Source organism: Oppia nitens, unplaced genomic scaffold, assembly GCF_028296485.1.
Source record: "Oppia nitens isolate AA-2021 unplaced genomic scaffold, nextdenovo-longstitch-racon4-pilon3 scaffold17_pilon_pilon_pilon, whole genome shotgun sequence".
Taxonomy (NCBI): domain Eukaryota; kingdom Metazoa; phylum Arthropoda; class Arachnida; order Sarcoptiformes; family Oppiidae; genus Oppia; species Oppia nitens.
The window spans coordinates 109,210-129,984 of NW_026533196.1; the positions used below are offsets into that span (position 1 = coordinate 109,210).

Below are 20,775 nucleotides of genomic sequence, written 5' to 3' on the forward strand. Positions count from 1 at the left end.
ATATAAAAAGAAGAAAAAACACGGAGGGTTTGCATAACAACTATAACTGATTTCTATAATTTATTGAAACTATTTATTTATTTATTTTTCATTTTTGTCTCAAATTTATTTAGACATCACGATCACGGAAAGGGTGGACACGAGTATGGAAAGTGGGGCACAAAAAAACACGGAAAAAAGAAACATGGTGAAGAATGGAAAAAGAAACATGGTAAAAAGAAATGGGGGAAAAAAGCTAAAAAAGCAGGAGATAAAGGCATGAAATGGTATAAAGACAAGGGGGCAAAAAAACATGGTTGGAAAAATACATACCATAAGGAAGAGTGGGGCGATAAGAAAAAATATCACGACGTCTGGAGGTTTATACACAATATTAACTATTTATTTACATTTACAACAAAACTATATATAATTGTTGTCATAATTTATTCAGAGATAAGGACTGGAAAAGCAAATGGAAAAGTCATAAGGACTACAAAAAGTCAAATCACGGCAAAAAATATGGCGGAAAACACGGCAAAAAAGTTATAGCAATTGACTTTATATTCTTAAATGTTTGAATTAATTGTTAATAATTTAATTTGTTTTCTTAATATAGTATTACAAGAAGAAAAAACACGGAAAACATTACGATAAACACGGAAAAGGTATACAACTTTTTGATTTGTATTAACAAATACTTGAATAACAATTGATTGACTTTGATATGATAGGTGGTTGGAAGCATCACCATGGTAAGGAATATAAAAAAGGATCCAAAAAGTACCACAAAGATCACGGACACAAATGGAAAGGTGGCGGACATAAAAAGAAACATTGGGGAGGTTTGACTATATTATCAATTATTCATATTTATTATCATATAATTTACATCAACTAATGTTTGTACTGTTGGTCAGGTCATCACAAAAAGAAAGATTGGGACTCTCATGGCAAACACGGATACAAAAAAGGAAAAAAACATAAGGGTTGGCACGGATGAGCTCTTTGGACACATACTTGAGCCCATTGTTATCCATAATACGGTCTTTTCTATGCTAACAATGTCATCAATTGTTATATTTAGAAATGTCTTGTAATTTAATGTTATTTTAGAATTAAGATATTTTTAAATATAAATTTGTATAAAAATATTTATTAGAAATAAAATTATTTAATTTAAGAACAAATGAATTATTATTATTTAATGTTTTGATTAATTAATAATAGAAATTTATAACTATTTAAATATTATATTATATAATATAATATATAATATATTTTAATAATAAGTTATAATATTATAATACATCATAAAAAGCACAATTTAAATAAGATTATCAAATAATAAACTTTAATATTAAACATATTTGAATTTAAATTCCATATTAAATAAATATATTATATTATTTCACAACAAAGTAAAATCAATGGCATAAACAACAATTAAAGTGAATAAATAATTAATAGTTTCTAATAACATAAATTTTAATGTAATAAAAAAGTAAAAATGAGTCATTAAATTGGATTCAAAACTTATAAAACAATTATATAAACATGTGATATAATAAATATATGATTTATTAGAAAATATAAATAATTTTACAAGAAATTTTTTAAACAACGATTATAAATACAAATATTTTATTAAAACATTATATAATAAATTAATTTAATTATGCTGTATATTTTTATATAAACAGCTATTGAAATATCAATATTCAATTTTTAGTTTTATTAATTAAATTATTTGTTATATTTTTATTTACATAAAATTTATACAATACAATTTGATCTGTTTTAGTAATTTTTAAAGTATATAAAATAATTTTTTTGAAGTATTTAGAAGTTGTATATTATTATAGAAAAAACTTATATATTATTTAAAATTTTAAAATTCAAACGAACAAAATAAACACTCATTCAAAATTAGACAATATCTCAAATATCAAATAAACAAAACTTTAAATATTAAAATTCATAATTTTTAATTTAGTTAGAAATAAACAAACATTTTAGTTTATTTTATTAGCTAGCTAATTACTATGTATAGATTATTTGTTCTATTTTAAATATAGAAATTTTCAAAATTAAGAAAAATGCAAAATACCTTGACACTTTTATTGTATAACATTTTGAAATTTTTATTTTTTAATGAATAAAGTTATTAAAAAAAAAATTAATATTTTAAAAATTGCCAAAACACGTGTCTACTCATTTTAAAAAATGTATAATTTGCTTTTTAAAAAATTTTATTATCTCTTGTAGTTAATGAGATATCAGACATCCTGGTGCTTGCATACCAGTGCCATATACAGTACATATAAAGTAGTAAAACCAATGTATTCTTCCCAGAAAACCATAGTTGCAAATAAAAAAGAATTTTAAATTCCAATCCAGAGAAAAGTTATTCCCAAAAATCTAGTTTCGCCTATTTTGTAAGTGATTTTATATATTGTATTGTAAATTTATGTACTGTATATTATAAAATACAATACTTAATAATATTGTGTCGCTATGCGCCACTACAAGTCAACAATGGCGACTACAGGTGCGCAATGCGCTTAACAGCACCGGTAGCTGCCATACTGTATACAGTATGCGTTGAGACTTGAATGCGAATAGTCGTATAATATTTGAATCAATAAAAACGTTTTTGTTTAACACGTGTTTTTTTTTGTTAATTACTTTACCGCCGATTCCCCGATTATTGAGTTGGTCACCGCTTACTATGCGATAGCCGACTCAATTGGCGCAGTCGCCGAGATCGAATTTTACGCAAAATCACCGATTTTTATACCCGTTTTTAATCGCTTTTACGACTAATCGTTTGAATGCAAAATTCAACGATTTTTTAGACGCCTTTATTTTTAACCGACTTTTGCGACGACTTCAAGAGTTTATTAAGAAGCAAAAAGACCGAAGAAGGTACCGATGTCTCTCCGATCTGGTAATACTTATAGGGCAATCCTGCCGCCCACCGACTCCGAAGTTATTACCGAAGATATTCCCGCCGAAGATAACGCCGAAGACATGACGACATTTGCCGACGAATTGGATAGTCTAACCCAAGGGATCAACGCCGACACGAACTTCGAAGAGTTGGCCGAACGTATGGCCACGTTGGCCACCGCTGCCCGCGCCGCTGCGGCAGCCCGCGAACAGATTATCCAAAACGAACCCGCCGCCCGACCGATGGCAAATGCGAACGCAATGAGACGATTAGACTTCGTAGATAACCGAAATGCGAGACCACTACCGACGACAGCACCCGCTAAGACATCATCGAAGATGTGTGATTCGTTTAGTGGCGACAAATCGATAGTTCCGATTGACGAATGGATAATAGGCTTTGGATCGTTAGTATACGATTTCACCGACAATGAGAAGCTAACATCGCTGGCTAAACACTTGACTGGCGAAGCCTTCAGCTGGTACTGCCGAGAGGTAGCCAGTAAGCGACCCAACATCACGTGGGACACGTGTAGGACAAAAATAATCGCCCGTTTCGGTCGTGTGGTTGGCCACGGGATAGTTGAGGCATCTGAGCGTCGACTAAGAGGAAGCGAATCCGTATTGTCTTATTATAATGACATGCGCCGGCTTTTGGATGAAACAGACGTCGGAGAAAAAGATAAGGTCGGCCTACTTACCAAAGGTATGCCCGACTGGTATAAACCTCATCTGGCTGCCCAGTACCCGAAGACTCCTGAAGATTGGTTCCGTATAGCCGTAGCAATAGAAGAAACCCGAAAAAGACAGCGATATCCCGGAGTTAATACAATGGAAGACACCGAAGATAAGAAGAAACACGAAAAGAAATACGACTGGAAGAACAAGCGAAACAACGACAAACCTACAGTTCCTTGTCCTCGCTGTAAGAGATATGGTGCCACTGAATACCATTGGATGCGTCTCTGCCACCGCCCGGACACTAGACTACAGCCAGCTCCGCGACCAGCCACTGGTAATGACTCTACAGCAGCCGTTAATGCGATAGTTATCAATGACGACCGACATTACGCCGTGAAGATTAATGACAAGCCGGTAAATGCGTTCATGGATCACGGATCCGAATTGACGATATTATCAAAGGAAATAGCCGATGATTTACGATTACGACCCGCTGGACGTGGTATTAAAGTAAAGACCGTCGCCGGATTCAAGAACACTCTCGGAGAAGTCCGCGTCGATATCCAATTAGACAAACAAACCGCCAGAGTATCGATGCATGTAATGGACGATATCTCGTATGATGTCATCGTTGGCATCGACATAGCGTATATGGAGACGAAAGTGCGATTAAAAGAAAGTTACGCAATTAAGATCGTCGAGGAAGCCTCCATAGATCTGATGACTGTCGCTAATGTTGCTGAAGAAACGACAGATCCGTTACTTACTGAATACGACGTGTTTGCGCGACACGACAAGGATGTCGGCCGCGTACGTAATGTTAAACACGTTATACGTTTGAAACCCGATGCCGTTCCGATTGTTCAACGCCCGTTCCGGGTTTCCGCCGAACGAGAAAAGCTGATGAAGAAGGAGACCGATGGTCTGTTAGCCAAAGGGCTCATCCGTCCGTCCCGCTCTCCATGGGCATCACCGCTATTTCTCGTTGTTAAGAAGGACGGGGGTTACCGCAGTGTAATCGACTACCGAAAAGTAAACGCACAAACCGTCAGTGAACGTACACCACTACCGATAATTCGAGATCTGATCGACAAGCTATCCGGATCTAGCGTTTTTACCACACTAGATGTAGCGTGGGGCTATTGGCAGATGCCTATCGCCGAAGAATCGATGGAAGTTACCGCTTTCGTGACACCTTACGGACAGTTCGAGTGGACAGTACTCGCAATGGGACTCACCAACGCCTGTTCGGTGTTCCAACGTGAGATACGAAAAATACTTAACGAACTGGTCGGCAATGGTGTCGAATGTTACCTCGACGACATCCTAGTCCACTCTCTGGATCGGGATAGTCATCGCAAACTCCTCCGAAAAGTATTCGAAAAGCTAGTCGCAGAAGGGATCCGTTTACGTCGAGAAAAGTGCCGATTCTTCGCCGAAACTGTCGAATTTCTAGGACACGTAGTATCCGCCGGGTGTGTACAGCCGTCGCCAAAGAAAGTCAAGGCTGTTCGTGAGTTCCCTATTCCGAAGACAACGAAAAATATTCAAGAGTTCATAGGACTCGCAAATTTTTATCGTCAATTTGTCGAAAACTTCTCGAAAATTGCTCAGCCGTTGACAGATCTAACCCGAAAAGACGTCCCATTCGTGTGGACAGATCGTCAACAACGCGCCTTCGATGGTCTAAAAGACGCCCTTTGTTCCGCACCGATACTCCGTATTTATGACCCGAATCTACCGTTGATCCTACAAACTGATGGATCAACTGTTGGATTAGGAGCTGTACTATCGCAGCGCGAACCCGATGGTACGATTAAACCGATAGCGTACTGGTCACAGAAACTTAATAACGCAGAAACTCGATACTCATCGGCCGAATTGGAATGTCTGGCCGTTGTTCGTTCAGTCGAACACTTTCACGTATATTTAGATGGTATACACTTCGACGTTGTTTCCGACTGCGTAGCTCTTAAATGGCTCTTTGGAGTCGCCAACCCATCCAGTCGTCTCTTCCGATGGTCAGTACGTTTAGGCGTATATGATTATACAGTACACCATCGCCCTGGTAAAGAAAACTTGGCCGCCGATGCTTTCAGCAGAAATCCCGTAGTTATGGCCATAGGATTAGACCGATTTGCTGCTAAACAACACGAAATAAAAGCGTATAATATCCGTAAACCGAAGATAATCGATGGACTCATCAACGTTATCTATCGTGGGATCACTAAAATAGTCGTTCCTCCATCGATGGTTAGCGTGATCTTAAACGAGTTCCACGATGTCATCAATCATCCCGGAATTGCCAAAACATTGAAAGCAATATCGGCCAAACATTGGTGGCCGACCATAGGTATCGATGTCGCCGAATATGTGAAAAGTTGTCACCCGTGCCAGTTAGTGAAGCCGCCCAACGAAACAACACACGGTACTACTCGTCCAATACCGACTCCCGACAGTCCGAATCAACTCTGGTCGCTGGACACCATAGTAATGGGATCGTCCGCCAAAAATACCGCCGCTCAATATATAATCGTATTGGTCGACAATCATTCACGATTTACGTGGGCTGCGGCAGTCAAACGCAATACAACCGAAGCCGCCATTAACTTAATAAGTCGGTTGTTCGACAGCGTTGGCCGTCCGAAAGCTATCCTCAGTGATAACGGTTTGTCGTTTACGTCAAAACGTTTCCGTAAATATCTCGAAGACCGTGGAGTCCGCCATCTCGTTACGCCTCCATATCATCCGCAGGGAAACGGATTAGTTGAGAAGACAAACGATGCGATCGCAAAAGGTATGCGAATGGCTCTTATCGATCGACCGACGGTCCGCTGGTCGACAGTTTTATCAGACGTATTGATCGCACATAACGATCAGATTCACGGCATCACCGGATTCTCGCCAAGATATCTTCACTTCGGTATCGTCGCCGATGGACACGCAGTCCCGATCATAGGACTCGAAGAAGCCCGAAGATTGGCTACCGATAGGTCTCGTAGATCGCAAGATATACGTAAACAAAAACACGACAAAAGGCATCAACAATCAGACCTACGTGTCGGTGATATCGTTAAATACCGTTTACCCGATAATCATCCATCACGTAATAAATTGACGCCGTATTTTATCGGTCCGTGTCGTATAGTTGATAAAATCGGACCCGAAACCTATCGTATCGACCAACTAGACGTAAAAAACGGAACAATGGTTAAGACAATGGTATCGCATTCGTCGAATTTATTACGTTATTACTTACGTAGAGATAGCGTTGTTAATGAGAAACCCGACGGTAACATCCAGAACACGAATCCCGATCCGACAGACGTCCCTAATATTGACATAATTCGCGTGATTCGAGATATCCGAAAACACGAAGAAAACGACACCAATTTCACGAAAATACCGACGCCTATCGCTACCGATATATTGGATATATCCCGTATGGCCGTACCGCCGGTCCTGTCCGGTGGCGAGTGTGTCGCTATGCGCCACTACAAGTCAACAATGGCGACTACAGGTGCGCAATGCGCTTAACAGCACCGGTAGCTGCCATACTGTATACAGTATGCGTTGAGACTTGAATGCGAATAGTCGTATAATATTTGAATCAATAAAAACGTTTTTGTTTAACACGTGTTTTTTTTTGTTAATTACTTTACCGCCGATTCCCCGATTATTGAGTTGGTCACCGCTTACTATGCGATAGCCGACTCAATATATTTCAATTCGATTTCAAAATAAACTTTATTATATTTATTCAAATTCAWTGAAATTATTAGTCAACTCTTCAAATACTGTATCTCTGATACAATTATTTGTAATATAATATTTAATAAATAATAGTAATTGTAAATTATGGTATAAATTATTTTATGTTGATAAAATAATAAAAAATATTACTAAATAAGTTATTAGCAAATACAGTAAAATAGTTATTAAAATAATTCTCAATTATATCTTAAACAAAATGATCTCATAATTTGCTATTAGAAAAAATATTAATGAGAAACTTAAGCTAAATATATTGTCATATTAGAGCCAGAAATGCAAATTTAATACGAATATAAAAAATAAGAAAATTTGTGACAAATTTTGTAATTTAATTAAAATAGATATAATGTATTAATAATACTCTACAGTGGCTTATCGTTAAAAAAGTTTCTATAAAAACGTGTGAATCTATTGTATAAACTATTGGCATATTGCAGTATATCTAACTATACTATTAATATAAAATAAGTGTATAAAAAAAAAGTTTTAGTTATATTTACTTTTAATTGAAATCTAATTTTAAAATTTTCCTAATTTTTCAATTCATTAAACATGAAACCAAACAAAGTTACAGATTAGTTGAATTAGCACTTCCTATAAACTTTCAATAGTAGTGAATCTGCTTTTAGTTGAAAAAGTTATTTATTTGAGAAATTTTATAATAAAAGTGGGACAATATGTTTGCAACTTATCATATACTGTGATATAAAAGAGAAAATCATTTCTTGTGATAACAATTCATAATATTTTGTCATTTAATTTACAGACAAATCTTCAATTGACACATCAATGTAATATTATATAAAGAGATCGACATATTTATTTGACACCCAGTCTTTTGACAACAACTTTAATTAACTCTTTTAAATGATTTGTGTCCTAACAATCGTGTGATTGTAGGCAATGCACAACATTAATAAACTAACGGTAATGTTAATTCATTTAATTAAGTTTAATAAATATTTTATATATATATATATATATATATTGTTTTACATTAAATTTCATTGATTCAAATAAATGTTTTACTCCCAGGTTTTATTGGCATTCATATACATTGTTTACGTTAGCGGCGATGAAAGCGATAAATCAATTGATAAATCCGTGTCTACAAAGAAACCGACGACACAACCAAAGACTACTTCACATGACATCAAAGTCATTGAAACGATATACTCAAGTACTTGGGATAGCGATCGCATACACAGACCAAACATTACGACGAGTGACCAAAATATTAATAACAATCAAAACAACACCTCATTATCAGATCAACAGACAGACAGTACTTCTCTAAATAATAAGAATAAGAAGACAAAGAAAAAACAAACCAAAAGTAAATCGAAGAAAAAGAAGAAGAAAAATAAAACCAATAAAAAGACTGAAAAGACTAATGAAAAAAATGTGACCAAAAGTGATGACAAACTGTCGGAATCAAGTGAAGAGAAAAATATAGATAAACAAAGTAATAACGAAAATGTGACGACAATTACAAATAATGACAAAGAAATTGATACTTCTTTGTCAACAAATCAAACCAATTCTGATCCAAAAGAAGATATATCTGAATCATCGGACACAGAAACTGCAGAAAATTCTGTTCCTATAATTAAATTGATTAATAACGGGACGGATGACACGGAACCGGCAGAAACTATGTTAGGCGGTTACGGACATAAAAAACATGGCGGCGGACACTCATCCAAAAAAGGTGGATCTTATTCGGGATCTGAAAAACATAATGAAGGAAAATATGGAGGTTTGTTGACTTTTTGGTCACTTAATCACATGTTTAATATATATGTTATATTTATAGGCAAATGGAAACACGGAGGAGACGACTATAAAAAATACAAGAAATCCGGTGGAGATAAAGCTTTGCATAAGGTTTACTAAATTTTATATTTTATTTTATATTTCTTATATTCATTTATTTATTGATTAATTAAAATAATAATAATATATTATTAACAATAATTAATTTAATAATTAGGGAGGAAAGGAATATGGAAAATATGGTAAAGATGCTAAAGGACATCATAAACACGGAAAGTTTGAAGGTATGACTGTCCCTAAAATAACTTTAATAAATTCATAGTAACATATAGTGTCAATTAGGTAAAAAATATGGCAAAAAATCACACGGAGGTTCCGGTGGACAGGGAGGCAAAAAAGGGAAAAAATATTACAAAGATAAAGGATATAAGAAAAAGGTATTATATACACAATAAAACAATATATTTATATAATACAGAATATTAAACACAAATTTATTATTTTATTTTTTTATTTTAGGGTTTTAAAAATGTTTACCATAAAGAAGAGTTTGGTCGGTATATAAAAATAGATGATTGCATTCAAATAATTAATTAATTTTTAAAACTTATTTTTTTGCTAAACAATAGGTGATCACAAAACATATTTCGATGAGTTTAGAGACAAAGGTATAAAAAAATATATAAATAAAATTAATTAATTATTGTGTAAACATTTAAATTTGTTGTTTTTTTTGTCTACAAAAAACTAGACTTCAAAAAGAAATGGAAAGGATTTAATGATCACTACGACTATAAAGGGGGCAAAAAATGGAAGGGAAAGGATGGCAAACAATACCATAAAAAGAAATCAGGTTTTCATTCATTTATAATCATTTGATTACTAATACATTTACACATTAGACTACTTAATGTCTAAAAAATGTTTTTATTTTGTATACATAAGAAACTAAAAAATGTTTTTTATTTTTATTAAATTAATGCTCCATTTATTTAATAGTCGGCGATCACCACAAAAAGTTTGGAAAAGGTATACTAAAAATTGTGAGAAAAATATTATTTTTATTTAAAAAATATTTTTACATTTATTTTAAAGGCTCGTATAAGAAGCATAAATCTGATTCTCATAAAAAGGGTATTAAAATTAAATTAATATATTTAAAATTAATTTATCAGTTTAATTATTATTAATAGTCAAAATATATTTGATAATTTATATTAATAATCTTTATTAGGTGGCGATTATTATAAATCAGGTCACGGATCTAAAAGTAATAAAGGGGGACATAAGTCACATAAAGGTCATCACTCAAAGAAATCACATAAGAAAAAGGGAAAGGGGAAAGGTCACCACTGATGACCACTTTATTATTATAGATAACATTGTGATTAAACATTTTATATGTTTTATSCTATTTTTAATGTATAGTCCATATCATTCATGAGTACTTTTATACTTAAATAGCTTTTTGCATACATTTTTAAATTTAAGTATCAGTTAATTTTATATATAATATTATTAGTAGCATAATTTAATATAAAATTAACTTCAAATAAGTTATACGTGACATTAATCATATATTGAAGTAAATAAATATAATATACAGGAGTGGATTTGCTGGATAATAATATTAAAGCAATAATTAATTTTGTACTATATTTATTGTGCTAAAAGCATAAATAGTCTATTAATTATTTAAAAGCAAATTGAAAAATAAAGTAATAATATATTTATAGTGTATATTAAAATTTTATTTAAATGAAAATGCAATTTATTTACTAACAATCACGTAATCAATTTATTTAAAATTATGTTCAAAATAATGTTTTAAATAAACACTTATTATATTTATTATATCTAATGAATTCACAAAATATTGATCGATAATTTCTGGTCCCAAATATACTAAATGTAATTTTTGGTACATTTATGATATAATATAATAAAATTAAATACATTTAAATCTTTTTTTTCATATGAATTGTTACAGATAAAGGAATAATTAAATTATGTAACAATATATATATGTAATATTAGGTGATATAATTTTTTCAATAAAAGATTTATAAAAATTAAAGACTTCTATTTAATTTATATTAAAATGTAATTTTTTTAAATTACATCTCTTATGAAAAACATTTTCATTAACCAATTTCTTTCTTATAATTAATAATAAATTAATTTTTTGATTGTAAAACTTTCTAAGTTAATAACAAACAAAATTTCATTTTATATAACAGTCTTATAATACATATTTTCAATTGACTGATGAAAGGCAATAATAGCCCACAAACTTGTGGTTCTTATCATAAAAGTCTATCATTTACTAATTGTCAACCTTTTCATCACTTCACACAAGTTTTTTACATATATTTAATCAATAATACTATTTTATATTAATATTCATATATATATATATATATATTAAATATTTTTACAAATTTATAATTAACATATTGTATAATAGCACTGGTGTTTAGAGATTTATATATATTTAAGGTATAATAGATAAAAGTTAAACATTAATAATTTATATTATTAAGAAAATCAGACAATAATCTCAATAACTGTTACTATAAAATGCATAACTTTTCTATTTATTTAGGTATTCCTAATTCATTAATTATTTACATCATTAAATTAATTAATAATAAACTTTTATGTGTAATCAAACGTTCATTAATAACAATATATTATGCAAAATATATCAAAATCTATTCAATATATCATATTTTGGATTTAATTTATAAAACTAATGAAAATAAAATATTGATTGTAATTTATAATTCAATTTATAAGATATATTAATCAAGACAAATAAACTATAACTATTATGAGGTCTATAAAACACAAATTTTAAAATAATGATTTTTGCATTTTTTAAAGAATAACCTGGAGCAAAAATTCGATGTAATAATATTATATATTTATATATTTTGTATATACAAACACTTCATTAACTAAATATATAAACATTTTCTTCATTAAATTCACTTAAATAATACAACAAATAATCCATAATATATATATTGTATTGTATTATTGCTATCATATGTTAAATACAGGTATAAATCAGACTTTTCTTCTTTACATATAATAAAGTATAAGTATTACTATTATTATTATACAAACAAATAATACAAATAAAATCAAATGTTTTATTTAATAATAAGAATTTAAAAAATTGTCCAAAACTAATAAAAATAATAATTAATACATTAATTTTGAGTTGTGTCAGGACCTCATGTGTATTAGATATATTGAATCTAATATTTAATTTGTAAATTAACCAAAACAATTTAGAAATTAAAATAAATTGTTTTGATATTTACTAAAATATTTTGATAGACATTATTAAAATTAGTCAACAAAATCAATTTAACCTTTTTTAAAAATATTTATTGTAATTATTGTAAAAATGGCTATTTTTTAATTAAAAAATAATTGAATTGTTAAACAACTGTATTAAACCTTTTCGCTGATGAGTTCAGCGTTTGGAGAGATTCGTTGGGAATTTGGATCATTTGTTTCAAATTTGCTATAAATTGCTTTAACAATAGGACTTTGTGTGGAACTGGCGTTTCCTGATATGGGATTCGTAGAGATGTTCATAATATTAGAGTTAGTCGATGATTGTGTTCCGTGTTTTGGTTTCGGTAAATGTCTGTTCTTGAACTCCATTTGGCATATCTTCATGATCTCCACCTGAGAGGCCAACTTCTGGATCTCTTCTTTTAGTTCTTCGTTTTCCTGATACAAGTCTGTTGTCTCTTCGTGAACGAGACCGACGCCATTGATTGAGAAGGAAGCGGTCACACCCCGTGCCCGCACACGATTGTCCCACGAGTCTCCCTGTCCTTTAATTACTCTATAAAACTGTTAAACCGATAAACAATTTTTTAATTAACAAATTGTAAAAAACATATATAAAAATTTATATTAAAAAAAATTGAACCTTTGGTCCAAAAATCAATATAACAGTAGTCGTAGTACTCATCTGTGTCCTCACAAAACCAAAAAAGTATTTAACGTCTGGTCCAGCGTTTGGAAGAATTAATATACTATTTTGTTTGGCGTATAATAATAACAACAGATTTATTTGTGTTAAAAAATTATATTAAATAAGATTATATGATATAAACCAAAATGAAAGACATGTCTTACTGGATAAAAATCATTGAGATATTGACGAGAGTTATGTTATATATGGCATATGTTATATATTTTGCTTCATTGAAAAATGATTCGGCATTTCGTACGTTATAACAGACTTTAATGCCCCACAAGAGAAACAAAAATTCCCCTATAATTCAATAGTTAAGACAATTATTAATTATAAGTTATTATTGTCTATATTATAGTTTATTATCAGTCAATAATTAAGACAATTATGTCATTCAAATATAAGTTTTCCAATTAATAACAGCAATAATTTATAGTAAGATAATGTTATTATTAATTATTTAAATTATTTTCAGGAAATTTAAAATTTTCTAAATAACAAATTTTTCTAAATAAAACTAGACATTAAAATAATTTTTTAATTCTGTCTTAAAATTAAGTTTTTAATTCAAATTTTTACAGTTAAATACTAAATGTATATAAGTATATAAACTGTATATCATTTAAATTAATTAAAGTTATAATTACTGCAAATGAATAAATAATTATTATAATTTTGTTGAATAGTTGTTTAATAGAGTAATTTTTAATATTTTTAATTTGTTATCATTGAATAGATTTTTAAAATTTTAAATAACTTAATACTTAATGGATTTTATGCTATACTAAGTTTTATAAAAATAACTTTATTGAATAATACATTATTTTATATAATATAATATTAAGTGAACTTTTATTGAAAAATAATATTTAATGTAAAGCCATGTTAAAAAACTACATAATATTAATTAAATAAAATTCAAGCATAATAAATTGACTTGTAAAATTAATATTATTTGTATAAAATAATTTGTGACAGTTTATCTATAAATTTGAAACAAACTGCATTAAAACATGTCAAATGGTCAAAAAACGTTGAGATATTAACACTTATATATATATATATATATATATGTATGTGTGTGTGTGTGTGTGTGTGTGTGTGTAGTTAATTTTGAAACCAAGTGTATAATACAAAAATCAATATATTTTAAATGTTTGTTATTTACAAAAAAAATTAATTGGAAACTTTGTCTATTCCGGTATATTTTAGTATTGTATATTACTCTACAATAACAACATATTAGCAAATAGATGTATTTATAAGTGCTTTTATTTATTAAAAAAATATATAATAAATAATTTGAATGCAAACCAATAACAAGACTGTGGTCCCACCAGTTGTAATCGCATTGTTTAAATTTCAATCCATTCCAGTCAACTAAATATATAGCTTCCGGAGGAGCACTGATAGTCCAAGTGCTAAGATATATAGCCATTACTAATAGGATAGGAAAGAGCCATTGGAGGAGTTGTTTGTCAGTTAGTTTGAGTTTATGCGCCGATTTGACTCTATATGTGAGGGAAACTCTCCACGTCTTGAGTAATAGCGCTGAATAAGTGACACAAAAGCCTAGATGTCGGGTCCATTTGGTTATAACACACGTCCACACATCCAGCACTGGAAATATGGCCGCAGTCTATCAAAATGCAGTCAATTTGAATAAATATGTCATCAAAATATTAGTTAAATGTCAAACTTATAGTTTATATAGTATCTAATGTATGCATTTGATGCCAATTTTATGTCAAATACAACAAATTTATGATATCATATTTGATATAATATATAATGTTTATGCAATAGATATTAAGTATGGATAGGGAGGAAAAACTAATAAACTCAATGCAAATTCAATGTAATCTTATTATTATTATTTATGTTAGAGAAATAAAACTATGTATTTATCAAATGAAAGCCATTTAATAATTGGCTTCGGATTAAAGGGTAGTCTACAGTATATTCACACAACTAAATGTTCATTTTAGACAAACAATGCATTTAATACATTTTGACGGAAAAGTAATTACATTTCACTAGTTTTTTGTCTTAACAATTATAACGTTAGATTAAATAACACACCATTGAAAAGGTAAGCTATCGGAGGAAATTATAGTTATAGTACATATAAATTTATACTACTATTTTTATAAATATACAATAATTATCAAATATATATATATTTATATACAGTATACAACTCTATATACAGTATACACTGGCAATTGAAGTGTTTTTTATGAAAAAGTAATTATATTTAATGACAATAAAAACATTACCTCTGAATACATGATAGAACAGCCCAGAAGAGTGATGCACAGGAAGATAGGAGACGCGACTTTAATGACTTTCAATTTACGGAATCGGTATATATATAATCCCAATACTATTGTAAATATAATACACAACACTGTTATTGTTAGCAGTGATATCCTGAACGCCCAGTTGTACGATGAAAGACAGGGAGATTCATCTTCACAGACATCACAACCGGCCGCACATCGCTTACAGTAAAACATGTAATCATAGGAAGGGCTGCCAAAAAAAATCAATGATACAAATTAGTTATTTTTTAAATTTATTAGGTTTTATTAATGCAATTACTTTTTGCCATTACGTTTATCTTCAAATGCCTGTTCAACTACCGACCCATTAAACATAGGACCCAAGTTAGCCACAGCTGAATGATATCTAACATATGCAAAGTTTAATAGTTAATAATGATATAAATGTATATATGTTTTAGTAATTGAATAAAAGCGTACCCATCACGACACCGACATTTATATCCTCCTCTAAACCATCCCTGTCCTTTTGCAAATATGCACTTTAAAATTATTATTATAACATAACATTAATATTTTAAAATATTAATTTACGTTTCATATACATTGCTCATCATATTAAATTAAATTAAATATTAAAATACTATAATAATATTTTCTTATTAATACAATAATATTATTATTCAAAAATAATGTTTTTAGAAATATTCAAATAATTTAAAAAGGAAAACATTTATATTTTTATAATAAATAAGTCAAATATTGATTTTTATAATAGTGTATATCATAGATATATATATCTATAATTTAACAAATATTTTTTACCTTTTTTGCCTATTTATGAAATTTCTTGAAAAAAATTGTTTAATAATCAATATAAAATGACAAAAACAATATATCATAATATGATATGTCATTAGAGTAATCTATAAGTTTTAATTACCGTAGACTCTCACTTAACTAAAGTAATTTAATGTAAATTCTAGCTTTAATAGTGATGACCACCATATCATTTGTATGCAATACATCATTAATTGGCATTCAATTGGATGTAATAGGTATTAATAGATGATTGTTAAGTATCCGACAAAAAATATAAACATTAATTGCTTAACTGTTTGACATTATTATCTTTAATGTATTGCATATATAATATTTAAATTCACTTTTATTCATAGAATTTTTATTTAATTTTAAGTATTACTATCATTACAATTGTAAATCATTTTTTCGATTAAACACTGAATTATTGACACAAAATAAATAATTCTTAATAATTCTTATTTCCAAAATTACAAGATTTTAGTTTTGTTAAAGCATTGGTTATTTAACATAACATAACATAAAAGCAGTATAATATAAAACATAATAGAAATATTAATTGTCTTAAAAATTTAAAAATTTCTAATGCATAAAATGTTGAAATTTCTATACTAATATTTACTGTATTTAAACTTATAAAAAAATGTAATTGGAAAACTAAATTAAATTAATATTAATTTTGAATTAATTTTACATTTACAATTAATTACAATCACGTGTGAAAATGATATATCATAATTAAATGTTATATTGTTTTAGATTATTGTATATTGTTATAGATCAATAGTTTTGTGTGATTAATTATACTAAATATGAAAATATAACTAATTAATAATCTAAAAAATTTTACATTTTTAACTCTTAAATCCCGATCAGTTTTTTTAAATAGTCTGTAATTATGATTAATATATAGTCCATAATTTAGAGCAATTTGTTAAGAAAATTATATTGTTTAGTTTTGATTGTTTTCATTTAATTAAATATTTTGCATAGCAAATAACATTTATAATAATAATAATTATTATTATATAAATATAATAATTTGCAAAACATTTACTTTAATAATAATTTTAAAACACTAAAACTACTGATAATGTTTGAAGAGAAAAAAACATTATATTAGAAAATGTTTTATGAATGTTATCATAACTATATAAAGTCTGTGACAGAAGGGTGCGAACTGGTTTTTGCTTAATATCTCTATAACTAATTGATCTAGATCAATAAAAATTTTATGACAAACATGGAATCCTGGAACGTATAACTTAGTATAGTTAGTTTTTATAGATTTATGCCATATCTCTAAAACTATAATAAATAGCTAAATTCTGATAATGTGAATTTAAACTAGGTGAAAATTCATTAGACACGTGTTTCGGTAATTTTTTAAAAAATTAATAAATTTTAAACAAAAAGCAAAAAAATGTAAAATTTGTGATATTTTGATATTATCTAGGAAAAAAGTGTCTAGGTATTTTGTTATGAAATTAATCTATTATTATTTGTTATTTTACAAGGAATAATTATTCTATTTACAATTTTTAATTATCATACTTAGTTTTTGAGATATTAAAGAAAAACATTTTTACCATTATATAAATTTAGTAACAAATATAATTAATAAAATTTTATAAGAAAATATTATATAATGGTAAAAATGTTTTTCTTTAATATCTCAAATACTAAGTATGATAATTAAAAATTGTAAATAGAATAATTATTCCTTGTAAAATAACAAATAATAATAGATTAATTTCATAACAAAATACCTAGACACTTTTTTCCTAGATAATATCAAAATATCACAAATTTTACATTTTTTTGCTTTTTGTTTAAAATTTATTAATTTTTTAAAAAATTACCGAAACACGTGTCTAATGAATTTTCACCTAGTTTAAATTCACATTATCAGAATTTAGCTATTTATTATAGTTTTAGAGATATGGCACATACCGGTGCTTAGCTACATAAGCTGAAATCTATAAAAACTAACTATATATATATATATATAAGCAAAAACCAGTTCGCACCCTTCTGTCACAGACTTTATATATATATATAATTTATATCATAAATAAATAATGAAAAATAATATATTGTATAAATATAAAAATAAAAAGCTTTTTTGAAAATAGCACTATTGTTACGATATAGTCATTATAATAACCATTAAAATAATCATTACGTTCGCTAAAGTCAAGAATATTTGAACAAAAAAATGTTGATTTATGATAAAAGGGGTGAAATAGTTGTGATATAAGAGCAAAGTTCTGGTAAAGATATTGAATGGATGGATGAGTACTCACTTGACTGGTCTCTGAATGGCATTTATGAGTTCCCTCGAGTGTCAACACAACCGACTGATAGTTAGGATTATAAAGTTGTTGTTTATTTGTCTCGCATTGATTGATGTCTGTGCCGCTGATGTCGATGTCGGCACTAATGATACCACGGATTGATTTCTCGTTATGAATGTTGTCATTGATATTGTTTTGTTCGTTAGTCTCTAATATTAAGGCCGTATATGAAATAAACCAAAGTCTGAGATCACAGTCAAAGTAAACGCTCGACCACTCAGAGCCATCCTTTGTTGATGACTGACCCCTTTGAAGCAATTGTCCAAAAGCTGTGGGAATCCACGTGTTGTCCAAACTTAACAATTTGTTTTCATCGATGACATTGTGTTTTGTATCCATTTCAAGATATCGTATATTTATAGCATTGTTTTGGACGACTCGGTCTAAAATCCAGGCGATTCTCAATCGATATATATTTGAATCCATAAGTATAAGCTCTCGCATTGAGCTCTTCATCATTTGGTAGCCATCGCTGTCGGGATTGTATTTCGACAATATCTTTGACAAGAATTCAATTGTCTTCCAAGTCTTCTTGTATTGATTGTTATTAGTCAATGGTTTTGTCACAAACTCAATGGTGTTTCTTCTCATTCTTAATAATGTGTTTTCATTTAAAATAATTTGTTTCTTATTTTTATCGCATTCATAGCCTTTGCTTATGCCATGAATTGTTTGTAATATAACCTAAAATAATGAGTTTCAGTGAAACAATTAAAAAAAATCTTTATTAACTCAATTAAAAAAAAAGTTTTAGATTTACATTAATTAAAATTTAGTGTAACATTAATTTTTTTAAATATAATTTTCATCTAATAAATTGATTGACTGAAACAGGTAAAGCAAACAATTTACAAATTAAAAGCTTTAAAATATTTTATTTTTATATTTTTTTCATTAGTAATTTGTTTCAATTAAAAATTGTATTATGAATAATATAAACTTTAAAAATAAAATATTGCACATAATTTTCAAAATATATAAATTTACTAATTATTATGTTTGTCATAAGCATTTGCTTAAAAATAATTTAATAAATTTTTAACTACTGTAAGTATTTATTATCTAATAATTTGAATGTAAAAACTTTCAAATTAATTAAAATGATATACTATTAGAGATGGGCAAATTAAAATTTCTAATGAATTTCTCTAAGAAAATTTCTAGAAAGTTCCTCAGGAATAAATTTTACTTTATCATTATACTATGGGATCCCCATATCTATAGCTATTGTAATACTGTATAATAATACATAATATACATTACACTACTATATTAATGGAATTATTATTTATAAAATTTAATAAAATTATCTAAATTACAGTTTTTGTATAATTATTTTTTTCACTTTGAATATTAATTAAAATACTAATAATAAAATTTAGTTGATATTTATTGTTTTAATGAATTGTTTCAAAATAAAAAATATTAAAAGAGCAAAATTAAAATGTGGATCCCATAGACAGAAATTGATTTTAGAAACTTTCCATAAATTTTAATGTACACTATTATAACACTTAGTATAGCTTAAAAACATGATTTAGATTTTATAACTTGAATGTAAAAATATGTTATTAAATCTCAAAACTTATATATAACTATAAATATGTTGTTTATTAATGTTTTCACTAAACATGCAAAAAATCATTGCTATAAATATACGATAATTATGAATAAAATTATAAAAATTATTAATTTTACCTCATTTTGACTGTAATTAGGTGTCGGAAATATATTGTCTTCAATGAGAATAGGAGTCAATTGTGAAGACACTTGTGATGACAATGTAATCGAAAATAATAATAAAAATATTTCAATTTTAACACTAATATAAATCAATTGAACAAATATGACTTTGAAGACAAATAATGTGGACTTTTGCTCAAAAAGTGTTTTAATTGACATAATATTTGTAAAGATATTATTTCATTAATATTTATATATCAATAATTGTATGAATAATTGATCTCAAAATTTGTTTCCAACATTTATGATGTTATTTTGATAAATTTCAAAAATAAGTGTTATATCCAAATGCCATCCAATTAGTTATAAATATACAAATTTGAATAATGATTCTGTAAATAAAATTAAATATAAATTAATGTGTTGTTTCTATTATTAAATTATAATTATTTTAAAAATAGTA

The 20,775-nt window shown here is 28.3% G+C and overlaps 2 protein-coding genes and 1 long non-coding RNA gene across 3 annotated transcripts; 2 read left to right on the plus strand and 1 right to left on the minus strand.

Moving 5' to 3' along the window:
* The first annotated feature begins 298 nt into the window (after positions 1 to 298).
* Positions 299 to 972, plus strand: LOC128965579 (uncharacterized). Its single transcript, XR_008484687.1, has 5 exons — positions 299 to 359; positions 434 to 524; positions 599 to 647; positions 714 to 824; positions 900 to 972. It is a non-coding gene; the product is annotated as an uncharacterized LOC128965579 (long non-coding RNA).
* A 7,057-nt stretch (positions 973 to 8,029) lies between these two features.
* LOC128965393 (myb-like protein F) lies at positions 8,030 to 10,554 on the plus strand. Its single transcript, XM_054312080.1, has 11 exons — positions 8,030 to 8,313; positions 8,422 to 9,145; positions 9,203 to 9,273; positions 9,380 to 9,446; positions 9,505 to 9,599; positions 9,682 to 9,715; positions 9,792 to 9,830; positions 9,914 to 10,015; positions 10,162 to 10,191; positions 10,258 to 10,296; positions 10,397 to 10,554. The coding sequence occupies exons 1-11, from the start codon at positions 8,290 to 8,292 to the stop codon at positions 10,516 to 10,518; spliced, it is 1,347 nt and encodes a 448-aa protein (XP_054168055.1). The 5' UTR covers positions 8,030 to 8,289; the 3' UTR covers positions 10,519 to 10,554.
* A 2,005-nt stretch (positions 10,555 to 12,559) lies between these two features.
* On the minus strand, positions 12,560 to 20,382 carry LOC128965411 (probable G-protein coupled receptor CG31760). Its single transcript, XM_054312104.1, has 9 exons — positions 20,328 to 20,382; positions 18,579 to 19,313; positions 15,931 to 15,992; positions 15,770 to 15,856; positions 15,445 to 15,700; positions 14,480 to 14,804; positions 13,327 to 13,465; positions 13,118 to 13,223; positions 12,560 to 13,038 (listed from the first exon to the last, which is right to left on the minus strand). The coding sequence occupies exons 2-9, from the start codon at positions 19,218 to 19,220 to the stop codon at positions 12,628 to 12,630; spliced, it is 2,028 nt and encodes a 675-aa protein (XP_054168079.1). The 5' UTR covers positions 19,221 to 19,313; positions 20,328 to 20,382; the 3' UTR covers positions 12,560 to 12,627.
* Between the last annotated feature and the right edge of the window lie 393 nt (positions 20,383 to 20,775).